This window comes from Ictidomys tridecemlineatus, chromosome 14 (genome assembly GCF_052094955.1).
Source record: "Ictidomys tridecemlineatus isolate mIctTri1 chromosome 14, mIctTri1.hap1, whole genome shotgun sequence".
In the NCBI taxonomy this organism is placed as follows: Eukaryota; Metazoa; Chordata; class Mammalia; order Rodentia; family Sciuridae; genus Ictidomys; species Ictidomys tridecemlineatus.
The window spans coordinates 18,090,708-18,113,031 of record NC_135490.1 but is presented as its reverse complement, the minus strand read 5'-3'; the positions used below and the strand labels follow the sequence as shown (position 1 = coordinate 18,113,031).

At 41.4% G+C, this 22,324-nt stretch overlaps 1 protein-coding gene and 1 pseudogene across 3 annotated transcripts; one reads left to right on the top strand and one right to left on the bottom strand.

Annotated features, from left to right (window-relative positions):
* The first annotated feature begins 16 nt into the window (after positions 1-16).
* On the top strand, positions 17-4,526 carry LOC144370659 (E3 SUMO-protein ligase TRIM60-like; annotated as a pseudogene). The gene is made up of 3 exons (XR_013430543.1): positions 17-153; positions 2,768-3,480; positions 3,999-4,526. The product of XR_013430543.1 is annotated as an E3 SUMO-protein ligase TRIM60-like (transcript).
* An 8,696-nt stretch (positions 4,527-13,222) lies between these two features.
* Positions 13,223-19,651, bottom strand: LOC101958204 (tripartite motif-containing protein 60). Of its 2 annotated transcripts, none has more exons than XM_078030955.1 (4): positions 19,410-19,651; positions 17,352-17,399; positions 15,911-15,985; positions 13,223-15,626 (listed from the first exon to the last, which is right to left on the bottom strand). In XM_078030955.1, exon 4 carries the CDS (start codon positions 15,269-15,271, stop codon positions 13,853-13,855), a length of 1,419 nt encoding a protein of 472 aa, XP_077887081.1. In that variant the 5' UTR covers positions 15,272-15,626; positions 15,911-15,985; positions 17,352-17,399; positions 19,410-19,651; the 3' UTR covers positions 13,223-13,852. The 2 variants fall into 2 exon arrangements, with proteins under 2 accessions (XP_077887081.1, XP_005329392.2); XM_005329335.4 differs by having other exon boundaries at positions 19,550-19,651.
* Positions 19,652-22,324: the final 2,673 nt, after the last annotated feature.

Sequence of the window (22,324 nt, the reverse complement as noted above, 5' to 3'; positions counted from 1 at the left end):
GTGGTTCCCTTTTTATCTTGCAATTCTTGCAGAGCTGGAGATTCACACATACTAGGCAAATACTCTACCACTGAGCTCCAGCCTTGGTCTTTCTTTTCTTTTTTCTTTTTAGTATCAGAATTGAACTCGGAGTGAGAATTTCTGGGATTACAGGTGTGTGCCACCATGCTCAGCTTTGGGGCCTTTTCTCCTACCTGAATTATTAATGATAAACTTTTGTGGGTTTTTTGATGTAAGGGATAAAATCCAGGGACTCATGTAAGTACTCTGCCATTGAACCAAATCCCCAGCCCTTATTTTTTATTTTGGAACAGGGTGTTGCTAAATTGCTTAGGGCCTTGCTGAGTTGTTAAGGCTGGCCTTGAATTTGTGAACCTGCTTCACCCTCCAGGTCTCTAGGATCACAGGCATATGCCACCATGCCTGGCTCCAGCCCCTTTTAAAAACTAGACTGGGAATTGAGCCCAAGGACCCTCTGCCTCTGAGTCACATTCTCAGCTCTTTTTATTTTTTGAGACTTGTACACTCATTAAATTGCCTAGGTTGGCCTTGAATTTATAATCTAAATTTAATCAAATTTTGTGAAGTGTTTAAGAATTATCAGAAAAATCTAAAATTAAGTCAAGAAACAAGTGGGTACAATTTTTAAAAAATTCTTGAATTATGTGCCATACTACATTCCCATGTTCAAAATTGAAATATTTCAAGTCTATCTCCATTGGTGTTTGTTCACACCAAACTAAAAGGGAGACTGAGGGATGTTATCCTTGTTCCTTGTGTCCCTGAATGCATGGGTGATGATGTTAATCAGCCCCCAAGTCACAGTCTGAGGTCAGGACTGGAATTAAACCCATATAAGGTATAAGTAGGTAGACCCTTAGTGCCTAGCCTTTTTTTTTTTTTTTTTTTTTTAAAGAGAGAGTGAGAGACGGGGACAGAGAGAGAGAGAGAGAGAGAGAGAGAGAGAGAGAATTTTAACATTTATTTATTTTTTTCTTAGTTCTCGGCGGACACAACATCTTTGTTGGTATGTGGTGCTGCTGAGGATCGAACCCGGGCCGCACGCATGCTAGGCGAGCGCGCTACCGCTTGAGCCACATCCCAGCCCCAGTGCCTAGCCTTATTATTATTATTATTATTTTACCACAAATGTAATGCAATTAGGGGAATTTTAATTTGGGAAATATGGGATTGGGGATGTTCAGGGACACTGTTGGGGTAGAAGAAAAAGTGGCCCAATTATGATTACTGAGGAGGAGGGAAGGAGGAGGAAGAGGAGAATAATAATAATAATAATAATTCACTGTTGCTGGGAGCTTTGAGATGGAAAGCAAAAGGAAAGATGCTGTTCTGGGCTTGAAAAAAGCAAAAGGAGCTAAACTGGCTGGAATGGAGGCAGCCACGTTGACAATAATGATCAGCCTTTAACAAATTTTTAAAGAATATGAATTAGAGCTGGGCATGGTGGGAGGCCAATGGGGGAAGATAGAAAGTTCAAAACCAGCCTGAGGCCCTGAGCAACTTAGCAAGACCCTGTCTCAGAATAAAAAGGTCTGGGAATGTGGTTCAGTACTTAAACACCCCTGAGGTCAGTACCTGGTACAAACAAAAAAAGAAATACACACACACACACACATAAAATATTAAATATATGATTTTTTATATATATAAAATCTTTTTTTTTTTTTTAGAGAGAAGTGAGAGAGGAGAGAGAGAGAGAGAATTTTTTTTTAATATTTATTTCTTAGTTCTTGGCGGACACAACATCTTTGTTGGTATGTGGTGCTGAGGATCGAACCCGGGCCGCACGCATGCCAGGTGAGTGCGCTACCGCCTGAGCCACATTCCCAGCCCTATATATAAAATTTGAAAAATTGGTTTATTAGTCCAATATGTATCCAAAAATTTTGTTTCTAGTCTTTTTATCCATAATTTTTTTTCCCTGGGGAAGGGCTGAAGATTGCATCTAGGGCTGATCCACTCTGTATGTGCTATTCCAGAGTTATACTCCAGCCCTACCCACTCAAATATTTTGGTTATTTTTGGAACTGGGGATTTACCACTGAGCTATACCTTGGCCCTTTGTATTTTTTATTTTGAGACAGAGTCTTACTAAGTTGCTGAAGCTGGCCTCAGATTTGTAATTTTGCCTCAGCTTCCCAAGTCACTACTACAGGCATGTGCTACTGTGGCTGGACTACCCCTTAATTTTTTGAAGGGAATTCTATACTATATACAATTTTGTGTTTAAATACTGCAGTATGAGTGTCTAAAGTATAGAGCCACTTTTTTTTTTTCTTTTAAATACTGGGGATTAAACCCAAGTAGTCATGTATGCTGGTCAAGTGCTCTACTGTGGAACTTTACCCCCAGTATTTTATTTGAGACAGGGTCTCTTTGAGTTGCCATGGCTGGCCTCTAACTTGTGATTCTCCTCACAGCCTGGCACAAGAGGATGCTACTATTCCTGGTGTGTCATTTTTCTTTTGGTACTGGGAATTGAACCCAGTGGCACTTTACCACTGAGCCACATCCCCATCCCTTTTTATTTTTGAGACAGGGTCTTGCTTAGGGCCTTGCTAAATTACTAAATCTGGCCTTGAATTTGTAATCCTCATTGCCTCAGTTTATCAAGTCATTGGGATTATGGGTGTTCACTACTGCACCTACTAAAAGATTCATATTTAAATTAGGAAAAAAGGAGATGTTTATGATTGAAATATATGCTACTCATTGCTTGTTTACTTTTTTTCTCTTTATGTTGAAGAAACCTTGTCAGCTGACCTGTCAGATATCGTAGGGCCATAGTCTCTTGGGACTCTGGCTGACTTCAGGAGAGAACGCTGAGGGGTTGCTGGCTTCTCACTTCAGAGTTCCTGGACACCTACTGGAAAGGGTCACCTCGGGCATCTTTATGCACAATGGCCTTTAAAGCCCTCCTGGAAGAGCTTCATACAGCAGCCAGTTGCCCCAACTGCCAGGGTTATCTAACAGATGCAGTGACTATTCAATGTGGGCACAACCTCTGTCGCTCTTGCATCTCCCAGCACTGCAAAGATCTGCAAGATATCTCCCCCTGTCCTGTCTGTTTCCATCACTGCTGTATCAAGAACCTCGAAAAAAGAGGGCTGGGGATGTGGCTCAAGCGGTAGCGCGCTCGCCTGGCATGCGTGCGGCCCGGGCTCGATCCTCAGCACCACATACCAACAAAGATGTGTCTGCCGAGAACTAAAAAATATTAAAAAAAAAAAAATTCTCTCTCTCTCTCCTCTCTCACTCTCTTTAAAAAAAAAAAAAAAAAACACCCAGTTATGCAACATAGTTCAGACTGTCATGGAGCTGCCTGACCCAAGAGTTAAGAGGAGACCCCTGTGTGAGAAGCACAGTGAGGTTCTGGACTTGTTCTGTGAGGAGGACCTGGAGTTCTTGTGTCCCCAGTGCAGTCTCCTCCAACCACCAGGATCACAACCTGACACCCATTAATCAAGCTGCAGCTCCTTCTCAGGACAGAGCTCAAAAACCACATTAAGCTCCCCAGGGAGCAAATTGAAGGTGCTGAAATTGGGTGTGAACTACAAGTTTCAAAATCATTAAAGGGAGATGGGAGATGGGAAATTGGAAGAAGGAATTACACACTGAATTTGAAGAACTTAAAGACTTCTATAGAAAGGAACATATTAAAACACAGCTAAAGCTAATTATAGAAGAGACGATTGTCGAAGAAAAATTAGTTGAAAACAAAAGCCAAATTTTAGCCCATGTAGCCACATTAGAAAGCCTATTAAATGAAGTAAGAGAAATATATACAAGCAGACCCGGATTTACTTGGAGGTATTAGAAGCATTAACAGCACGTACAACGACATAAAACCCCCAGCAGTTTTTTCATATGAATTCAAGACAGAGTTACGATTCCCCTCTACGTTGTTTTGATCTGAAAAAAATGATCAGCACATTTCAAGTAAATTTGACTTTAAGTTCTCAAACCTCCCTCCCTAATCTGAAATATGGAATGATGAACTCAAACAATTATCTCCCCAGCTATCTACTTTCTTTGCAGCTGCCTGGAGTCATGAGAGATTTGAAAGTGGGAGACATTTTTGGCAAGTAGAAGTGAGAGGCACAGGTGAATGAATGGTCCTTAGGTGTGTATAGTGAATCTTCCTCTGGAAAAGATTTGACATCAGTTTGTCCCAGCAATGGTTTCTGGCAAATTGTGCAGTCCACAGATGTATCACAAGTCAAACAAGTCAGGTGGGTTGGAGTTTTTCTGGATTATGAGTTGGGAGAGGTTTCATTTTATAATTTGAATAGCAGATCATGTATGAGTACTTTGACTAAAGACTTTAGAGAAACACTTGTGCCTTTTTTCTCTTTTGAATGTTCCTCAGAATCTCTTACAATCACTGTTGTCAGAGAGGAATTAACTATTGTCAGGAATTATGAACTGGCCTGGAGGACCATTTCCTATGTTTATATTTTATTTTATGCTCTTGTAGGGTACTTGTAATAAAGATTTTGATTCCACTTTGTTGTCTGGCTGTTAATCTTTCAGGACCTTCCCTTCTGCTCCACACCAGGCACCAGGGCAAAACAAAGTCTAGGTGCTCCCTATTTGGGCACAGGTAGGAGGTCTAAACCTTCACACCAGCCCACGCTGTGATCTCCATAACAACCCCATTGAGTCTTCTTTCCCTCCCTCCCTCCCTCTCTCCCTCCTTTCCTTCCTTTTCTTTCTTTCCACCTTAATCTCCCCATAACTGTTTTGGGAATAATTTGTCATGTTTTGTGTGTGGCATCATCTGTCCTTTCATGGTGCTGGGGATTGAACCTAGTGCCTCACACATGCTAGGCAAGTGCTCTGCCACTGAGCTCCAGCTCCAGCCCTCTTCTTATTTTTTGAGATAGGGTCTTGCTAAGTTGCTGAGACTGGACTTGAACTTGCTAACTGGCTCCAGTGTCTGACAAGAGTGCACTTTAGCTCTGCTGCTTTGTATTGCATTTGCTGAGTTCTGCAGAGGATGTTATTTAACAGATATACAGATTCTCTCTGGCCTTGGCACTGGGAATTGATCCCAGGGACACTGAGCAACGTCCCTAGTACTTTTTCAAATTTTGAATCAGGGTCTTGCTAAGTTGCTGAGGCTGGCCTTGAACTTGCGATCCTCCTACCTTAGACTCCCAAATTGCTGAGATTATAGGTATGTACCATAGCTCCCGGCTTTGATCTATGAAGTTTCTATAACTCTTGGCATTTGGGGGCAAGAGTATGGATTCAGGTCTATCATGTATCTCTAAGTCCTATATCAGTTCAGATCTATGTCTGGCTTTGAACTAACTGTGTCTAGATTCCTCCCTAAGTGTGACTAGATTCCTCCTTAAGTGTGACTAATGTAGAATCTAATGGAAGAATCTAACCTGTGACTGATTGGCACTGGCTCTTGTTCTATAGAGCACCTGGGTGTTAGAATATACCCCGTTTCATATGTGGGCTCATTATGAAGTCACTTATGTTAAGCAAGAATAGTCAATATGTGAAAAGCCATCACTATTCAATTATTTCTTTTTTATATATTTTTGTGGTGCTGGACATTGAACCCAAGGACTCACATGCTAAGCAAGTGCTCTACGTGCCAGGCACACTGATGCACCCCTATAATCCCGGTGACTCAGGAGGCTGAAGCTGGAGGATTATAAATTTAAGACAGACTTGGCAACTTAGTAAGACCCTCATTAACTTAGTAAGACCATGTCTCAAAATAGAAAAAATCTGGGGATGTAGCTCAGTGGTGAATCACTCCCGAGTTCTATCCCTAGTACCACAAAAAGAAAAAAGATTCATTGGAGACACTCATTTAAAACACAGGTATGCTGATAAAGGAGTTTATACAAAGGGTCATTGATTCACACTTGGTACAAGATTCTCTCACCTGTAATCCAAGCAATTTGAAGTTAGGCAAGAGGATTGCAAGTTTGAGGCCAGACTAGGCAACTTGGTGAGATCTTGTTTCAAAATAAATAAAAAGGGCTGGGGAAGTAGCTCAGGGGTGAAACACCCCTGGGTTCTATCTCCAGTACTGAAGGGGGAATTTTTTTCTCTTATTTGGTTAAATTTCTGAACATTAGTAAATTAAAAGCACCTCTATCCCTGACACTGTCAAGAAATACCTTTGACTCAACATCCCAATGTGAAGATGAGCTTAACATCTTTTGGACATTATTGGATTCTGGAGACAATATAAAATTTGTTTGGGGCTGGGGATGTGGCTCAAGCAGTAGCGCGCTCGCCTAGCATGCGTGCGGCCCGGGTTCGATCCTCAGCAGCACCACATACCAACAAAGATGTTGTGTCCGCCGAGAACTAAGAAAAAATAAATAAATGTTAAAATTCTCTCTCTCTCTCTGTCCCCCTCTCTCTCACTCACTCTTTAAAAAATAAAAAATAAAATTTGTTTAAGGGGCTGTTGATATAGCTCAGTAGGAAAGTGCTAATACATGTGAGGCCCTGGGTTCAATCCTGAGTACACCCCAAAAGGTTTTTTTTTTTTTTTTTGCTTAAGGCCATTTGTGCTGTTATTTACAAATCAGGCCACTTTTAATGTCTGGCTCCCAAGGCTCTAGAATCTTCCAGAATCTGGATTGCAATATTGTCTGATAGAAGCTGTTCTGCCTGGGAGACTTGGAATAAAGAATTCTCTGGTGTCGGGTGCACGTCTGGATAATAATATTAGATATTAATAATATTAGATAATAAATTATCTAATATTTTTTCTAATCTATACCTCTAGGGACATTATTGTACAGGCTTCAGCAACTTATTCTCATGCTTCATGGAAACTGAACCATGAGTTGCTCTAAGCTCTTTTATTGTTCCTGTTCTTTAAATAAAAACCTTTCTTATATTCTAAATGGATAGCCATCCACGTGGAGGAAGTCCTCCAACCACATATACTCTCTTCTCTGGCCCTTGGACTTCTCCCATGGCAGGAGCTATAGATGGGATCTTCATAATACAAACTTCTAATTTCAATGCCTTATGCCTCACATCTAGTGACAGCACACAAAGTCAGCTGGATGAAGAGTTAAGTTAGATAGATGCCTACCTGGGGTGTGTGAGATCAAAGAGACATGGCTTAGAAATGCAGATCTGACAGTGTTCAGCTCCTCTATGAATGTGTTTTCTGTAAGCAATGGGTGTAACATGTCAGAATTCCCAGACTATTCCAAGCCCAAGGTTTTGCTATTAAGCCTGGATCTACCCCCTCCCCCAATAAAATATCCCTGCAGTGTCATGCAATATACAACTGCCTGATAGAGCCTGTTTTGCCTGGGAGACTTGGAATAAAGAATTCCCTGGTGTCGGGTGCACATCTGGGGTATGCCCTGGAAGGGTGCCTTCTTGAAGTCCCATTCCCTCTCTTTCTGTATCCAGTGCTCCTTGACCACACCCTTTTGCCAGAATATTCTGCCTCACCTTGAGCCCAGAGTAATGGGGTCAACCCGCCAAGGACTAAACCTCTGAAAGTGAGATAAAAGGAAATTTCCTTCCTCTTAATTGTTCTTGTGGAGCATTTTGGTCACAGCAATGAAAAGCTAACACACCATGTTGTGACTTTTTCAAAGATTTTGACGTTTGCTTTATTCTCACTATGAAAAGGAATATTCCCTACTTGAAAACAGATCTCAATACTGAGGAGGTAGATTTATGGCCATATCAAGAACACACAGCTTGCTCTGGGAGACTGAATGTGAAGGGTTATGAGGACATTGGAGAAAGGTGTGACAAGAAAAGTGGTTACCATCTGTGTGCCAACGCCATGTTCAAAGAGCTAGCAGGGTTTGAACTACGAACTAGGAATATATACTGTCTTTTCTTTTTTTCAGAGAATTTTTTACTATTTATTTTTCAGTTTTCGGTGGATACATCTTTTATTTTTATGTGGTGCTGAGGATTGAACCCAGCACCCCGCACATTCCAAGTGACCGCTTTACTGCTTGAGCCACATCCCCAGCCCCATCTTTTTCTTTAAGGTCAGACCTTGCTATGTTGCTCAGGTTAGCCTCAGACTTCTGAGCTCAAGTAATCTTTCTGCCTCAGCCTCCTGAGTAGCTGGGACTACAGTTGTGTGCCACCACATCTTGAGTGAAGCATCATTAAGGTAATGTATAAACCTTAATTAAACTGATTTCAGGAAATCTTGTGCTTTTCCCCTTAAAATGACTATTCTGAATTTTCTGGTCTTTTGTCCCTTCAGTGAGGTAATAGTTCCCAGAAACTTTTTTTCCTCAGAATTGAATTTTTTTAAAAAAAAACTTTTTTCCACATTTTATTGGTGTATTATAGATGCATGTAATTGTATGATTTATTGTTTCATATTTGTAACAATATAATTTGGCCAATATCATTCCCCAGTATTTCCCCTTTCTCTTATTTCCTCCCTACCCCTGGTTCCTTTCCTCAATTCTACTGATCTCTCTTAAATTTTCATGATATCACAGAAATTGCTAGATCCTTTATTGGCACACAATGTTATTCAGGCTTTGAAGAACCAGGTATTTATTCCAGTCTTCAGGGTGACTTTCTTTCAATCTGTCCTTCCATAAAATCTAAGCCAGCTGTTTAATGTTCTGAGCCCGTGATCATTGTTACTATTGAGCACTAGATGGTGCTCTAAATCCACGTTTATGCAGGGAACACAGGTGCTGGCCTGTAATTCCAGGGATTCCAAAGGATGAAGCAGGAGGATTGCAAGTTTCAGGCTAGCCTCAGCAGTTCAGCGAGAACTTGTCTCAAAAAAAAAAAAATTTTTTTTAAAAGGGCCGTGGATATAGTTAAGTGGTAAAGTGCCTCTGGGTTCAATCCCCAGTACCAAAAAGAAAAAGAATTTCCAGATTTGCCCTGATACTACAATTGGTATATTGCAACCATTTTAGTGTTAGTGGGAGCCCCAAGTCAAAATTTACCTTGGGGCTGGAGAAATAGCTCAGTTGATAGAGTGCTTGCCTTGCACGTATAGGAGTTTAATTCCCATCCACACACACACACTCGCCTTGAATCTGCAGTGTTATTATTCAGGATGCATTTGAGGAGTGTCTGGAGAGGGTAGTCCACCTCCACTGGGTCCATGTGTCTCCACCTGGAGCAGGATGGACCCTGATGCCTTGTCTACAGTCTGGTACTATGGAACTCTGACCAGCACTGGGCCTCAATGGCATATAGTATTTGGGACCCACAGCCATATCTGTGTCCACATTCTTGTTCTTCCCCTATGTGGACAATCACTGTGTTGTGCTGATTGGGTGGGAGGAGGGAGGAGAAAGGAGGTGGGCAGTCCCTTTGCCACCAGAGATCATACCCAGAAACCTGAAGCTACAGAGACCAAGGCCCATGATGCTATGACCTGCCTGCTACTGTCATCTCCTATGGCCTGAGACCACTGCAGCCAGGAGGGGTGATGTTAGGCTGGAACATAAGTACATTTTACTGGGGCTGCAGTCTCTGCAAGTTGTTGCGCTTGATCCAGAGACCAAATTTGTGTGCTAGCCTGGGGAAGGGACCAATGACTTCTGCCCAGTGTTGAGTTTCACTGGCCCAGCACTGAGTACCAAGGAAAGTTCTCCACTCACATCCGTCTTATCAGTAGATAAGTCTTTCTCCATGCTGTGCCTGATGTGGATGTTGGAAGCCATTCCTTGATCACCAAGGCTGATGCTGAGGACACCGTACAGGTCCATCACGTGGCCAGCAGTGCTGCAGTCTGAAATACAAGTCTGGCTCCCTGAAATCAAGATTTTTACCTGGCTCTGGGGAGGCTCTAGAGGCTTTGTCTATAGGTACTGGACTAAGGGCCATGGCACTCTGCCCATCACTGGGCTTTACTATGAGGGGCCTAATACTAAGCTCTAAGTCTAAGGCTTGTGGTGGATTTTTTTTGGGGGGGGGCGGGGGTAGGTAGAGGATAGTGGGATTGAACCCAGGAGACCCACATCCAAAGTCCTTTTTTTTTTTTAAAAGAGAGAGGAGAGAGAATTTTTAATATTTATTTTTTAGTTCTTGGCGGACACAACATCTTTGTTGGTATGTGGTGCTGAGGATCGAACCCGGGCCGCACGCTACCGCTTGAGCCACATCCTCAGCCCCCATCCAAAGTCCTTTTTATATTTTATTTAGAGATAGCTAAATTGCTGGGGCTAGCTTTGAACTCATGATCCTCCTGCCTGCTTCCTGAGCCATTGGGATTATAGGTGTGCCTACCAGCTAAGGCCTGTGTTTAATTGCCCCTCCCTTCTCCAAGTCAAAGGGGTCTTTCTGCACACTGCAATGTGTCGAATCGGGGCACGGGTGACTCAAGCAATTATTTTCCATTCTTCACTGTGTTTTCCTTTCAGTGCTGAAAGGATCAGACCTAGGGTCTTCTGGGCAGGTACTCTACCACCAAGCTACACCCCAGTCCCAAATGTTTCTATTTGTTCCTTTTTGTAGTGCTGGGGCTCAAACTCAGGGCCACACACAGGTTAGCAAACATTCTATCACTTAAGCTATACTTTAGCCCAAGTATTCTTATTTTTTCTTTTATTTTTGTGGTACTATGGGTTGAGCACTGGCTACATTCCCAACCCCTATTTTTGAACCAGGGTCTCATTAAGTTGCCTGGGCTGATCTTGAACTTGAGATCCTCCTGCCTAGCCTCCCTTGTTGTAGTGATGTGCCACCACTTTAGCAAATTTTAAGAGATAATCTTTCATCATAATGGGATGAAATGAGCAATTAGTAACAAAGAATTCTGGAAATTTCCAAATTCTGGAGAGAAAACACAGCCCTGCCCCAGTACTGCAACAAAACAAAAAATAAAAACTTTTTTTGTTGAGAGACAGTCTCATTGTATTGTTCAGGCTATTCTCTAACTCTAGGGCTTAAGTGATCCTCCTGCCTCAGCCTCAGAAGCAGCTGGGCCTATAAGCACACCCCAGACCTAGCTCTTGGTGGAGCACACCTGTGATTCCAGACTTAGGAGGCTGAAGCAGGAGGATCCAAAGCTTGAGGCCAGCCTGGGCAATTTAGTGAGATCTGATATCAAAATTAGGTATGAAGTTCAGGGGTAGAGTGCCCCTGGATTCCATCCCCAGTAACACATACACAGTCCCACACATGGGTGCACACCAGACATGGTGGTACATGCCTGTAATCCAAGCTACACAGGAAGTTGAGACAGGAGGATTTCAAATTGGAGGCCAGCCTGGGCAATTTAGCTTTCTCAAAATAAATTTGGATTAAGGATATAACTCAGTGGTAGAGCACTTGCCTAACATGAGAGGCCCTGGATTCAAACCCCTGTACTGCAGAAACAAAAACCAAAAGCCAGGAGTGTGGTGTACCTCTGTAATCCCAACTACCTGGTAGGCTGAGGATTGGGAATTTGAGACCAGCCTGGGCAATTTAGGGAGCCCTTGTCTGAAAATAAATTGGGCTGGGATGTAGCCCAGCAGTTGAGTGCACCTAGGTTCAATCCCTAGTATGGCTGCAGAGTGAATATTCAGGGATAAATCTGACAAGAAGATGTGCTTTCGAATGCCATTGACTTGGGAGGCTGAGGTAGGTACGAGGATCAAAGCCAGCATCAGCAACTTAGCAAGACCCTGTCTCTAAATAAAATACTTTTAAAAAGCCTGTGATCCTGGCACCAAAACAGGCTGGTAGACCAATGGTACAGAATAGAGGACACAGAGACAAATCCACAAAATTACAACTACCTTATATTAGACAAAGGTGCTAAAAACATGCAATGGAGAAAAGATAGTATCTTCAACAAATGGTGCTGGGAGAACTGGAAATCCATATGCAACAAAATGAAACTGAATCTCTATCTCTCACCATGCACAAAAGTCAACTCAAAATGGATCAAGGAGCTAGGAATCAGACCAGAGACTCTGCGTCTAATAGAAGATAAAGTTGGCCCTAATCTTCATCAAGGGGGCAGGCCCCAAATTTCTTAATAAGACACCTATAGCACAAGAGTTAAAACCAAGAATCAACAAATGGGACGAATTCAAACTAAAAAGTTTTTTCTCAGCAAGAGAAATAATATGCGAGGTGAATAGGGAGCCTACATCCTGGGAACAAATTTTTACCCTCAAACATCCGATAGAGCTCTAATCTCTAGAGTATACAAACAACTCAAAAAGTTAAACAAAAAAGCAAATAACCCAATCAACAAATGGGCCAAGGACTTGAACAGAAACTTCTCAGAAGAGGATATACAATCAATCAACAAATACATGAAAAAATGCTCACCATCTCTAGCAATCAGAGAAATGCAAATTAAAACTACTCTAAGATACCATCTCACTCCAATAAGAATGGCAGCCATTATGAAGTCAAACAACAATAAGTGCTGGCCAGGATGGTGGGGGGGAGGTACACCCATATATTGCTGGTGGGACTGCAAATTGATGCAGCCAATTTGGAAAGCAGTATGGAGATTGCTTGGAAAGCTAGGAATGGAACCATCATTTGACCCAACTATTCCCCTTCTTGGACTATACCCAAAAGACCTAAAAAGAGCATACTACAGGGACACAACCATATCAATGTTTATAGCAGCACAATTCACAATAGCTAGAATGTGGAACTAACCTAGATGCCCTTCAATAGATGAATGAATTTTAAAAATGTGGCATTTATACACAATGGAATATTACTCAGCACTAAAAAATAACAAGATCATGGCATTTGCAGGCAAATGGATGGCATTAGAGCAGATTATGCTAAGTGAAATTAGCCAATCCATAAAAAACAAATGTCTTCTCTGATATAAGGGGGGGTGACTCAAAGTAGGATAGGGAGGAAGAGCATGAGAAGAAGACTACCACTAAATAGGGAAGAGAGGTGGGAGGGGAAAAAGAGGGAGAAGGGAAATTGCATGGAAGATGGAAGGAAAACCACCTTGTTATACAGAATACATATATGATGTGATGAGGAAAAAATAAGTGTCACATTAGATTGGATAGAGAAATGATGGGAGAGGAGGGGAGGAGTAGGGGAGATAGGAAGGGCAGCAGAATAGAATAGACAATATGATTGATATATGTACATTCCATGTATGTATTATGTCAAAATAATTCTGCTGTCATGTATGACTAAAAAAAAGCCTGTGATCCCAGCAGCTCAGGAGGTTAGCCTCAGCAACACAGGTAGTAAAACCTGACCTCAAAAAAAAAAAAAAAAAAAAAAGTAAAGGACCCCTGGGTTCTATCCCCAGCACTGCAAGCTAACAAGACTAAAAACATGACTCAAAAATATAGGGGTGGGGCTGGGGATGTGGCTCAAGCGGTAGCGCGCTTGCCTGGCACGCCTGTGGCCGGCCCAGGTTCCATCCTCAGCACCACATACAAACAAAGATGTTGTGTCCGCTGAAAACTGAAAAACAAATATCAAAAAATATAGGGGTAAACAGATAAAAGTTGAAAATGGTGACCTTTACAGAGCAGGTATGGTTCATGCATGGTTATGTTTGCATTTAATAAAGGCCTTATTTTTCTTATAGGGAAAATATGTAGGCAAATACCAGAAAAAAAATCTAATTCACTTTTATTAACAATCATTGAAGTAATACTTTCCAAAGTAATACATTTTTTCCCAAATAGTTTATCTAAGAATTTCTAAAGCATTTCCTAATTAGACCCCATAATATGCCTATAAATCAGGAACTACATTTTTATGAACTTGCTTAAAATTTTATATGAAATAATAGTTTTTTTATAGTAAAAACATTTTTTAAAAAAAGCAACTGTCAACAAGATTTACTGGCTCAGTTATATCCACTAACTGAAAGAAAAAGAAACCTTCAAATACATCACCAATCAGAATCAGTTACTGTACAGATTTTAAGAGGTTTTGAGTCAGTTCCAGTGCAGAAATAAGGCCAAAGCGTTTCTGTGAGATCATCAAAAGTATACAGAAGAGCTCTATCATCCATATTATAAAAGGAAACCTCACCCATTTCGGAGTCTAAAAAAACACCAATCTTACTAGGTGTAACTTTTGGGAGAATACTAATTTCCTCAGAACCCAATGCAACATAATTAGTCTGACTACAATGCCCAATTCCCCATAAACCATCCTGTACTACAACTGTTTGTCTTTGAATCTTCCTTCTTCTATAAAGAGTGTGTTTACAGACACCCACAATCCATTCAGGCTTGTCTTTCACTTCTACCTGCCAATACTGTCTGCCAGAATGAAATCCCTCAGAACCTAGAACAGCCGGGCAGAGATAAAATCTTCTGGAATGATCAGGTCTTATTTTCATACTTCCATATTGCACACTTTTTCTGTCTTCAGAGATAATAAGGTTCCGATGGGCTGTTTCAGGATCTAGAACTATATCCACGTGAAATTGCTTGATAATTCTACTTAGGCCAGAATATTGTGGAGGAAGCTGATAAACATAATCTTTTAATTTGAATGAAAATGTTTCAGGGCATTTTGAGGATTCACATCTATGGTAGATACTCTTAACATTTTCCAGTAATTTCACTTCTGATTTTACATATTTTCTCTCTATCTCCTTCAACAGATATTTTAATGAGGAGGCATGATCTGAAAGCTGTGTCAAGTTTTCCTGCAGTTTCTCTGAAATATCCATCTCTTCATCTTGTAGTTGCCTAAGAGCAGTCTCATGCTCATTTTGGAGAAACAATGCAATTTGTTCAAATTCAGATTTGAGTTCTTCTCTCCTATGTTCTACCTTTTTCTTCACTTCCAGGGATTTTCTACTTTGCATACTAATCGTTTTTTCAATTTGTTTCACTTTCTTCTTCCATGGGTCAATGTAGCACTCCAATTTTTTCCTGTGATAGAGGGCAGCCTTCTTTATGGGCCAAATAGTGTGATGCTGGTGATCAATGGAGAAACGACACTGTGGACATAAAACCTCTAGGTCTTTCTGACAGAAAAAAGTCAGAGCTTGTTTGTGCTTCTCACATATAAACTCTCCTTCCTGTCTTTTTCTCTTGCTTCTTCGTAATGGGAGTAGCTTAGCAATTTCAGTCAAGTTACTCAGCTGATAATTGTTCCTGAACTTCCTTTCTAGACAGTCAAAGTGGCAAAAAGGGCAGGGGAAACTATTCTTTAGATCCTTCCAGGACAGACTGATACAGGACAGACAGAAGTTATGCCCACAGTTGATCGTCACTGGGTTTTTCAAGTGCTTCTGACAGATGGGACACTTAGCCTCCGTGTGGAGGTCTGCCAGGACAGTTGCAAACTCCATAAGCCTTGGATAAACAAAGGTGGTGGACAAAGTAGTATTTCCTTCAGGAGGGCCTGGCTCTATAGAGTTCAAGACCTGGTAAGCAGTAGAAATCTTCCCTTAGAACTTCAAAACTGACTAGCTTTTGGTTCTATTGCCTCAGCTCGCTGATGGCAGCCTTTAAAAACCTGTTTAGCCTTCTGTGACTTACCCCCACCCCTGAATCTACTACCAATTATGCTCCTGAGCCTACAACCTATTGCATATTAGCATATATTAGCTGGGTGGCTGCTCATCCCACTCAATGATCTGAAGTCAAGCTTAAGACTTTTCTTGCTCAAAAGAAGTAACCTTAGTTCACAATGAGGAATCCTTCCTATGGGTGAGAAAAGATGCTTAAATTAAAAATTTGTTCTATAATCATCAATGCATTAAAACATTCACATGGAATAAGCCAAACACGAGAATTTTAGTATGGACTATAAAATATAACATTGTATGGTTATTTGGGTATAATACAATTATCATAGGCAAGAAATATAAAAGTCTTGTTTATGTCCCCACATGTACTAAAGCATGTGGGGTGGGTACCATCTAGATGGCTGAAACTTCCTTTCATAAAGTTCAACAACAAAGAGAGGCCAGTGCAGTGGCACTTACCTATCATTCCAGCATCTTGGGAGGCTGAGGCAGGAGGATCACAGTTCAAGACCAGCTTCAACAGCTAGTCAATCCCTAAAAAACAAATACCAAATGTCTTCTTTGATATAATGAGAACTATAAACAGAGCAGGGAGGAAGAGCAGGAAGAAAAGATTAACATTAAACAGAGACATGAGATGGGAGAGAAAGGGAGAGAAAAGGTAAATTGCATGGAAATGAAGGGAGACCCTCATTGCTATACAAAATTACATATGAGAGATTGTGAGGGGAATGGGAAAATAAACAAGAAGAGAAATGAATTACAGTAGATAGGGTAGAGAGAGAAGATAGGAGGGGAGGGGAGATAGTAGGGGATAGGAAAGGTAGCAGAATACAACAATTACTAATTGGGCATTATGTAAAATTGTGGATGTGTAACCGACGTGATTCTGCAATCTGCATTTGGGGTAAAATTGGGAGTTCATAACCCACTTCAATCTAATGTATGAAATGTGATATGTCAAGAGCTTTGTAATGATGTGAACAACCAATAAAAAAAAAAAAAGACCAGCTTCAACAACTTAGTAAGACCCTATCTCAAAATAAAAAAAATAAAATAAAATAAAAAGAACTGGGAATGTAGCTCAGAGTGCCCCTGGATTCAATTCCCAGTACCACAAATAAATAAATAGAGAAAGGAAGAGAGAGAACAAATGTGGAAAAAAGTTAACAATTGGTGAATCCAAGCAAAAATATGCTGAGGTTCACTGCAAATACTTTCAACTTTTCTATAGATTTGAATTTTTCAGATATCATTTTCAAAGAAAAATCCAAGGCAAAAATTCCCTGGCTTATTTCTAACAAACTCCAAACCCAAATTTAAGAAAAATTAAATTCCTCCAAAAGGATTAAAAAAACAACAAAAACTAAATTAGAAAAAAAAAAAAACCTTCATCAAGTTTACAAGCTACCTCACCATCAACACAACAGTCTCCCCTTCCTGCACACACTACCAGACACTTTCTCAGCTTTTTCTATTCTTCTCCCCTTCCTTATAACTTTCCTTATTATAGTAAGAGTAATAACATGGGCATGGTTGTGACATGTGAAGTTGGTTTTGTTTTGCTTCTCAAGTAAATTGTTTTTATTATACACACTTTCTCTTTATATCAGCAGAATTAAAAAAATGCCACGGGACTAGAAAGTTTCCATTTATAAATTATTTCCAAACTTATGGTCTGACTCAGTCTCAGATCTGCACAAGCAAGAGCTATCATAGCAAAAGGCTATATAAGGTCTAATATTAAGAGAACACTAAGGGCTAAGCATGTGGCTGGGTGCTTATCTAGGATGCTGAAGGCCCTGGGTTCAATCCTTAGTACTGAAAAAAAAAACAAACAAAAACAAAAACAAAAAAAAAACCCCACAGGACATGTTTGAATCCTGGCTCACTTACTTACCTTGTTCAGGAAAATCTATGTATCTTTTTTGAATCTTCTTTCTTTAAACTGTAAAATAAAAATTATAACACTTGAAGCCTTCATTTGGCATATAATGCAATCTGGATCCAACTAAGGTCCACCCAAGTTCTAGATTTGCCCATTGCTTCTCCCCCTTCCCACAAAGCACTCCACCACTTAGTCATATTCCAGGCTCAAGCCTGCACTTTATTTTTTAAATAGCCACTGAGCCACATCCCCAGCTCTTTTTAACTTAAAAAATTTTTTTGTTTTGATATCAGGGATTGAACCCAAGGATGCTTAACCACTGAACCATATCCCCAGCCCTTTTTACTTTTTTTTTTTTTTTTGAGACAGGGTCTCGATAGGTTGCTTACAGCTTCACTAAATTACTGAGGCTGCCTGAAACAGGCCTGCCTCAGCTGCTATTAGAGGCATGGGCCACACCATGCCTGCCTTTTATGTTTGTTTTGAGACAGGGTCTCAATTGCTTAGGACTTCACCAAATTGCTGAAGCCAGCTTTGAACTTTCAATCCTCCTGCCTCTGCCTCTCAGGATCACAGGTGTGAGCCACCATGCTGGGTTCAAGCCTTCACTTGTAAAACTGATTAAATCTGCCAGGCCGGTGGCAAATGCCCATAATGCCCAGCATTTTGGAGGCTAGGGGAAGAGGACTGCAAATTTGAGGACAGCCACAATAATTTAGCAAGATCTTATCTGAAAATAAAAGGGACTGGGAGGAGAGGGCAAATAAAACTTAGTAGTAAAGCATCTAAAGCATCCCAGAGTTTAGTCTTTTTTTTTCCCTCCATGAGTGATTTTTATTTTTAATTTTTATTTTCATTACCAGAGATTTATCCCAGGGCCACTTAACCACTGAGCCACAACACCAATCCTTTTTATTTTTATTTTTTTATTTTGAGACAGGCTCTTGCCAAGTCCTTAGGGCGAGTTTAGTCTTCAGTACCCTAATAAACCCATTAAATCTTTCCTGCTGATAACTCCCCTAATCAGGACAAAGTTTCCTTCCCTTAGCCTATCATTCAGAAACCTTCATATTTCATTATCTTCATTTCAGTGTTTCAATCCCCACTACCAAAATAGAATCTTGCTCATTGTCACATAGGGAACACGTGGAAAACGTATAAAATCAGAATACAATACTTTAAAGAAAGTATGTACAGAAAAGGAACTCTGGCATAGTGCAAAGGATATAAAACACACTCACTCCCAGGATTATTGTGTCACCCTTTCCTAGAACACACACACAAATCAGCCTTTCCTCCTTTTTAATGTCATGAAGTGAACAGAAACGGAACCGGTCTGTAGGCACTATCACCATTCTAATTCCTGGATACATAATGGTGCCTTCCAATCAATTCCTAACTATGTAGCAGAATCAATCTTTTCTTTCTCTACTGGGGATTGAACCACTGTGCCACATCCCCAATCCTTTTTATTTTGAGATAAGGTCTCACTAAATTGCAGGCAGCCTCAAACTTTCCATACTCCTGCTTCAGCCTCCCCGAGTGGCTGCGATTCCAGGCCTTGGTCACCACACAACAGCTTGATCTTTGCTACGTCCCAAATCCTTCTTTTTATTTTGAGACAGATCTCACCAAATTGCCCAGGTTGGCTTCAAATCTGCCACCCTCCTGCCTCAGCCTCCAGAGGTGCAGAGATGACCAGAGTGCACTACCATATCTGGCTACTTTTGCTGTTCATTATCTAGCGGGTCCAAATCCCCACTTGACTATGAAGTTCTTGGTGGCTTAAGTGTTCGATAAATAAATAAAATCTGTGGCGGATTCCCAGTTCTGTTTAAACCACAACTGATCCTAAGCCTGCTCCTGTATAAATGTGGAAAGGTCATTCCTACCCGTAAGGCGCCTGCGAGGGCTGAAGGATGACTACACCCCCTTACCTCCACGGCCCCAACCCCAAAGGGGTACAGTAATTCTTTGAAGGTGATCACTTCCCTAATTCTCATTCAGTTCAAAAGTCTTCTTGAAAGTTGAATTACCAAGGCCCCCTACCCTCGCCGTTAGCCCACTGACCTGGAACCCGGCTGTCTGTCTGGGCTGATTTTCCACCAGACCCTGCGGACTGGCTCGTGGTCGCGGCCCACGAAGCCACTGCTCAGACAGGCTTCACCTCAGGGACTGCCTGGCTTCCTTCGGCCAACCCCTCGATTTACCTGGAGCGAACGGCTCCGCAGCTGTGGAGAGACCCGTCGTAATCCGGCAGCGCGCAGGGGCGTGTGATGGGAACCCCGAGGACCCCAGAGCAGGGCTCGATGTTAAACCCGCGCGGTGATTGGCTGTTCCTTACAAAGTGGGCGGGGAAGGGGCCTGCGCATGCTCAATGATCCTCTGTGGCGGGGAGAGCGTGAGGAGCTCCTGGGCAGAGCCGGGTGGCTCCGTGAGGATCTCCCGGTTGCCCTCAGGTGACGGTTTCATTCCTGGCACACCCTTTTCAGATTCGTACTGTGGTATCTCTGTGTGTAACCTGAGGCCCAAAGGAAGGCCGCAGGCTGGTTTTGAAAGCTTCGCCCGGCCTTCTCTCAGACTTCTCTCAGAGGGTAAAGGAGTGGAGTTGAGCAGAGAAGCTGCTTCAGTAGCCTGGAGCAAGGTCACCTGGATGCGGGGTGTCCCCAGAAAACCCTGGAGGAACCAGTCCCTTTTTGGATTAGTTTGCATCTCAATGGGTGGGTGTGTCTGTCCCCTGACTACTGGATCAGCCCCCTCCCACCAATTCCAGTTCACTCTGGTCTCTCCTAAGGGGGTCACGTTTTTTAAGCGAATGGGAGGGAAGACTGTAAATTGGTTGCACCTTTCAAGGGTAATAGCCCTCCAGGCTGAAGGAAGAACAGATGAGAAGCTTGTTGAACTTCAAGGAAAGGGAAGTGCGAAGGGGCAGGGCGTACAAAATGGCTTTGGGTGGGGGGTGAGGTAGGCCAGAGTCAGTGCAAGGCCTTTGAGACAAAGTGGAGGATTTCTTTTTTGTGTGTGGGGGGGGAGGCGGTACTGGAGATTGAACCCTGGAGCCATTTATCACTGAGCTGCATCTTTTATTATGTTTTATTTTGAGATGAGGTCTCTGGAGGGAGTTGCCCAGGCTGGCTTTGAACTTGTGACCTTCCCGCCTCAGCCTCGGGTATCTGGAATGGCAAGCATCTGCCGTTACACCCAGCTTAGTGAAATATTTTAAACATGGTGTCACACGTCTTTGAAAGGATGACTAGCTATAGTTGAAAGGAAACGGGTTTTTTGTTACCTTTAAGAGATCCTAGAAGGAGCGGGGCATGAGCAGTTACAAGTGTGAACTAGAAAGTCAAAAGATATTAAGTCCTGGTTGCTAGACCTTTTGAAATACTAGTGGTAGCAGTTCATCTCTGTTCTTTCTCTGTGGGATGAGAGAATTGTTTCAACTTAAATATCATAATATGGAAAATAAGTTCCTGTCACAGTAAATGGCATAAAATTTACTTAACATAGGAACCCCATCAGTATGGCCCTGAATCTTGAAAGGCTGACCATGCTTTGTAGGGTCCCTCGTAATTATACGGGGTGGGGCCAGACTAGCTGATAGATGCTAATTAACTTATAGAGTTGATTATTATTGACTTGAGTCTTCTTCTGGACCAATTGTTTTTAGAATTGGCATGAGGAGTTCAGAAGCCATCTGGCATTCATCCTTACTCTTCCACAAACTGTTCTCAGTTTATTAGAGTGTAAACTAGTTTATCAGCCAAGGAATATGTTTCATACCTGTTACTCCTGAGATGCTTTGTAATCTTTGTCTCTGGTAATTCCATATGGTTTTTAGCAAGGACACACAACAGTCTTATTATTTGTGTTGTGAAATGTATTTGTATATATATGAGTCCACATTCTCAATGTCTGCAATTCTGTGAAGATAAGGAATGGTGGATAAGACTAGGATCTAGAACCAGACTTCCAGGAGTTCAAATCTAGGCTCTTTTACCTCGTTGGACCTTCTACACATTATCTTTTTGTGCTTGTTTTATTATCTAGAAATAAAATGAAGAGTGGAGCAATAATAATAGTACAGCAGGCCTGGGGATGTGGCTCAAGCGGTAGCCCGCTCGCCTGGCATGTGTGGGGCCCGAGTTCGATCCTCAGCACCACATACAAAGAAAGATGTTGTGTCTGCTGAAAAGTAAAAACTAAATATTAAAAAATTCTCTCTCTCTCTCTCTTAAAAAAAAATAATAGTACAGCATATCTCTTGAAATTGTTGAGTATTGAATGAGTTTTCATAAGTTAAAGCATTTTGAACAGTGTCAGACATGATAAATGATATATAAATATACACACATGTATATATATTATACATATAAGAAATGTTTTGTTCATATGTATTACACATTATCTATAAATTCATCTAAAAATGTCTTTGTTTGTTTGTTTGAGGGCAGAAATTAAATTTAGAGCAAGGCCTGGGAGTGTACCTTAGTGGTAGAACATTTGCTTAGGATGTATGAGGTCCCAGGTTAGATCTTTAGCACTAGGATTAACTAAAATTTAGAATGAGCAAAATTTAAGTGTTTTGCTTTGTATTCTTTGTAAAACTTAAAAACTCTGAAATTTGTGTTTTTCTTGTCACTTGAAAGCAATTTTTAAAAGAGAAAGGCTGTTTTTTTTTTTTTGGTACCAGGGAATGAACCCAAGGATACTCAGTCACTGAGCCACATCCTCAGCCCTTTTTTATAATTTTTTAAATTTATTTATTTGGTACTGAGGATTGAATTTAGGGGCACTTGACCACTGAGCCACATCCCCAGCCCTATTTTGTTTTTTATTTAGAGACAGGGTCTTATTGAGTTGCTTAGTGCCTCACTTTTGCTGATCCTGGCTTTGAACTTTCAATCCTCCTGTCTCAGCCTTTGAGTCACTGGGATTACAGGTGTGTGCCACTGCTCCTGGCTTTATGTTTTATTTAGAGACAG

Coding starts and splice junctions, on each gene's coding strand:
- LOC101958204 (XM_078030955.1), bottom strand. CDS start 15,271: ATGGAGTTTGCAACTGTCCTGGCAGACCTCCACACGGAGGCTAAGTGT.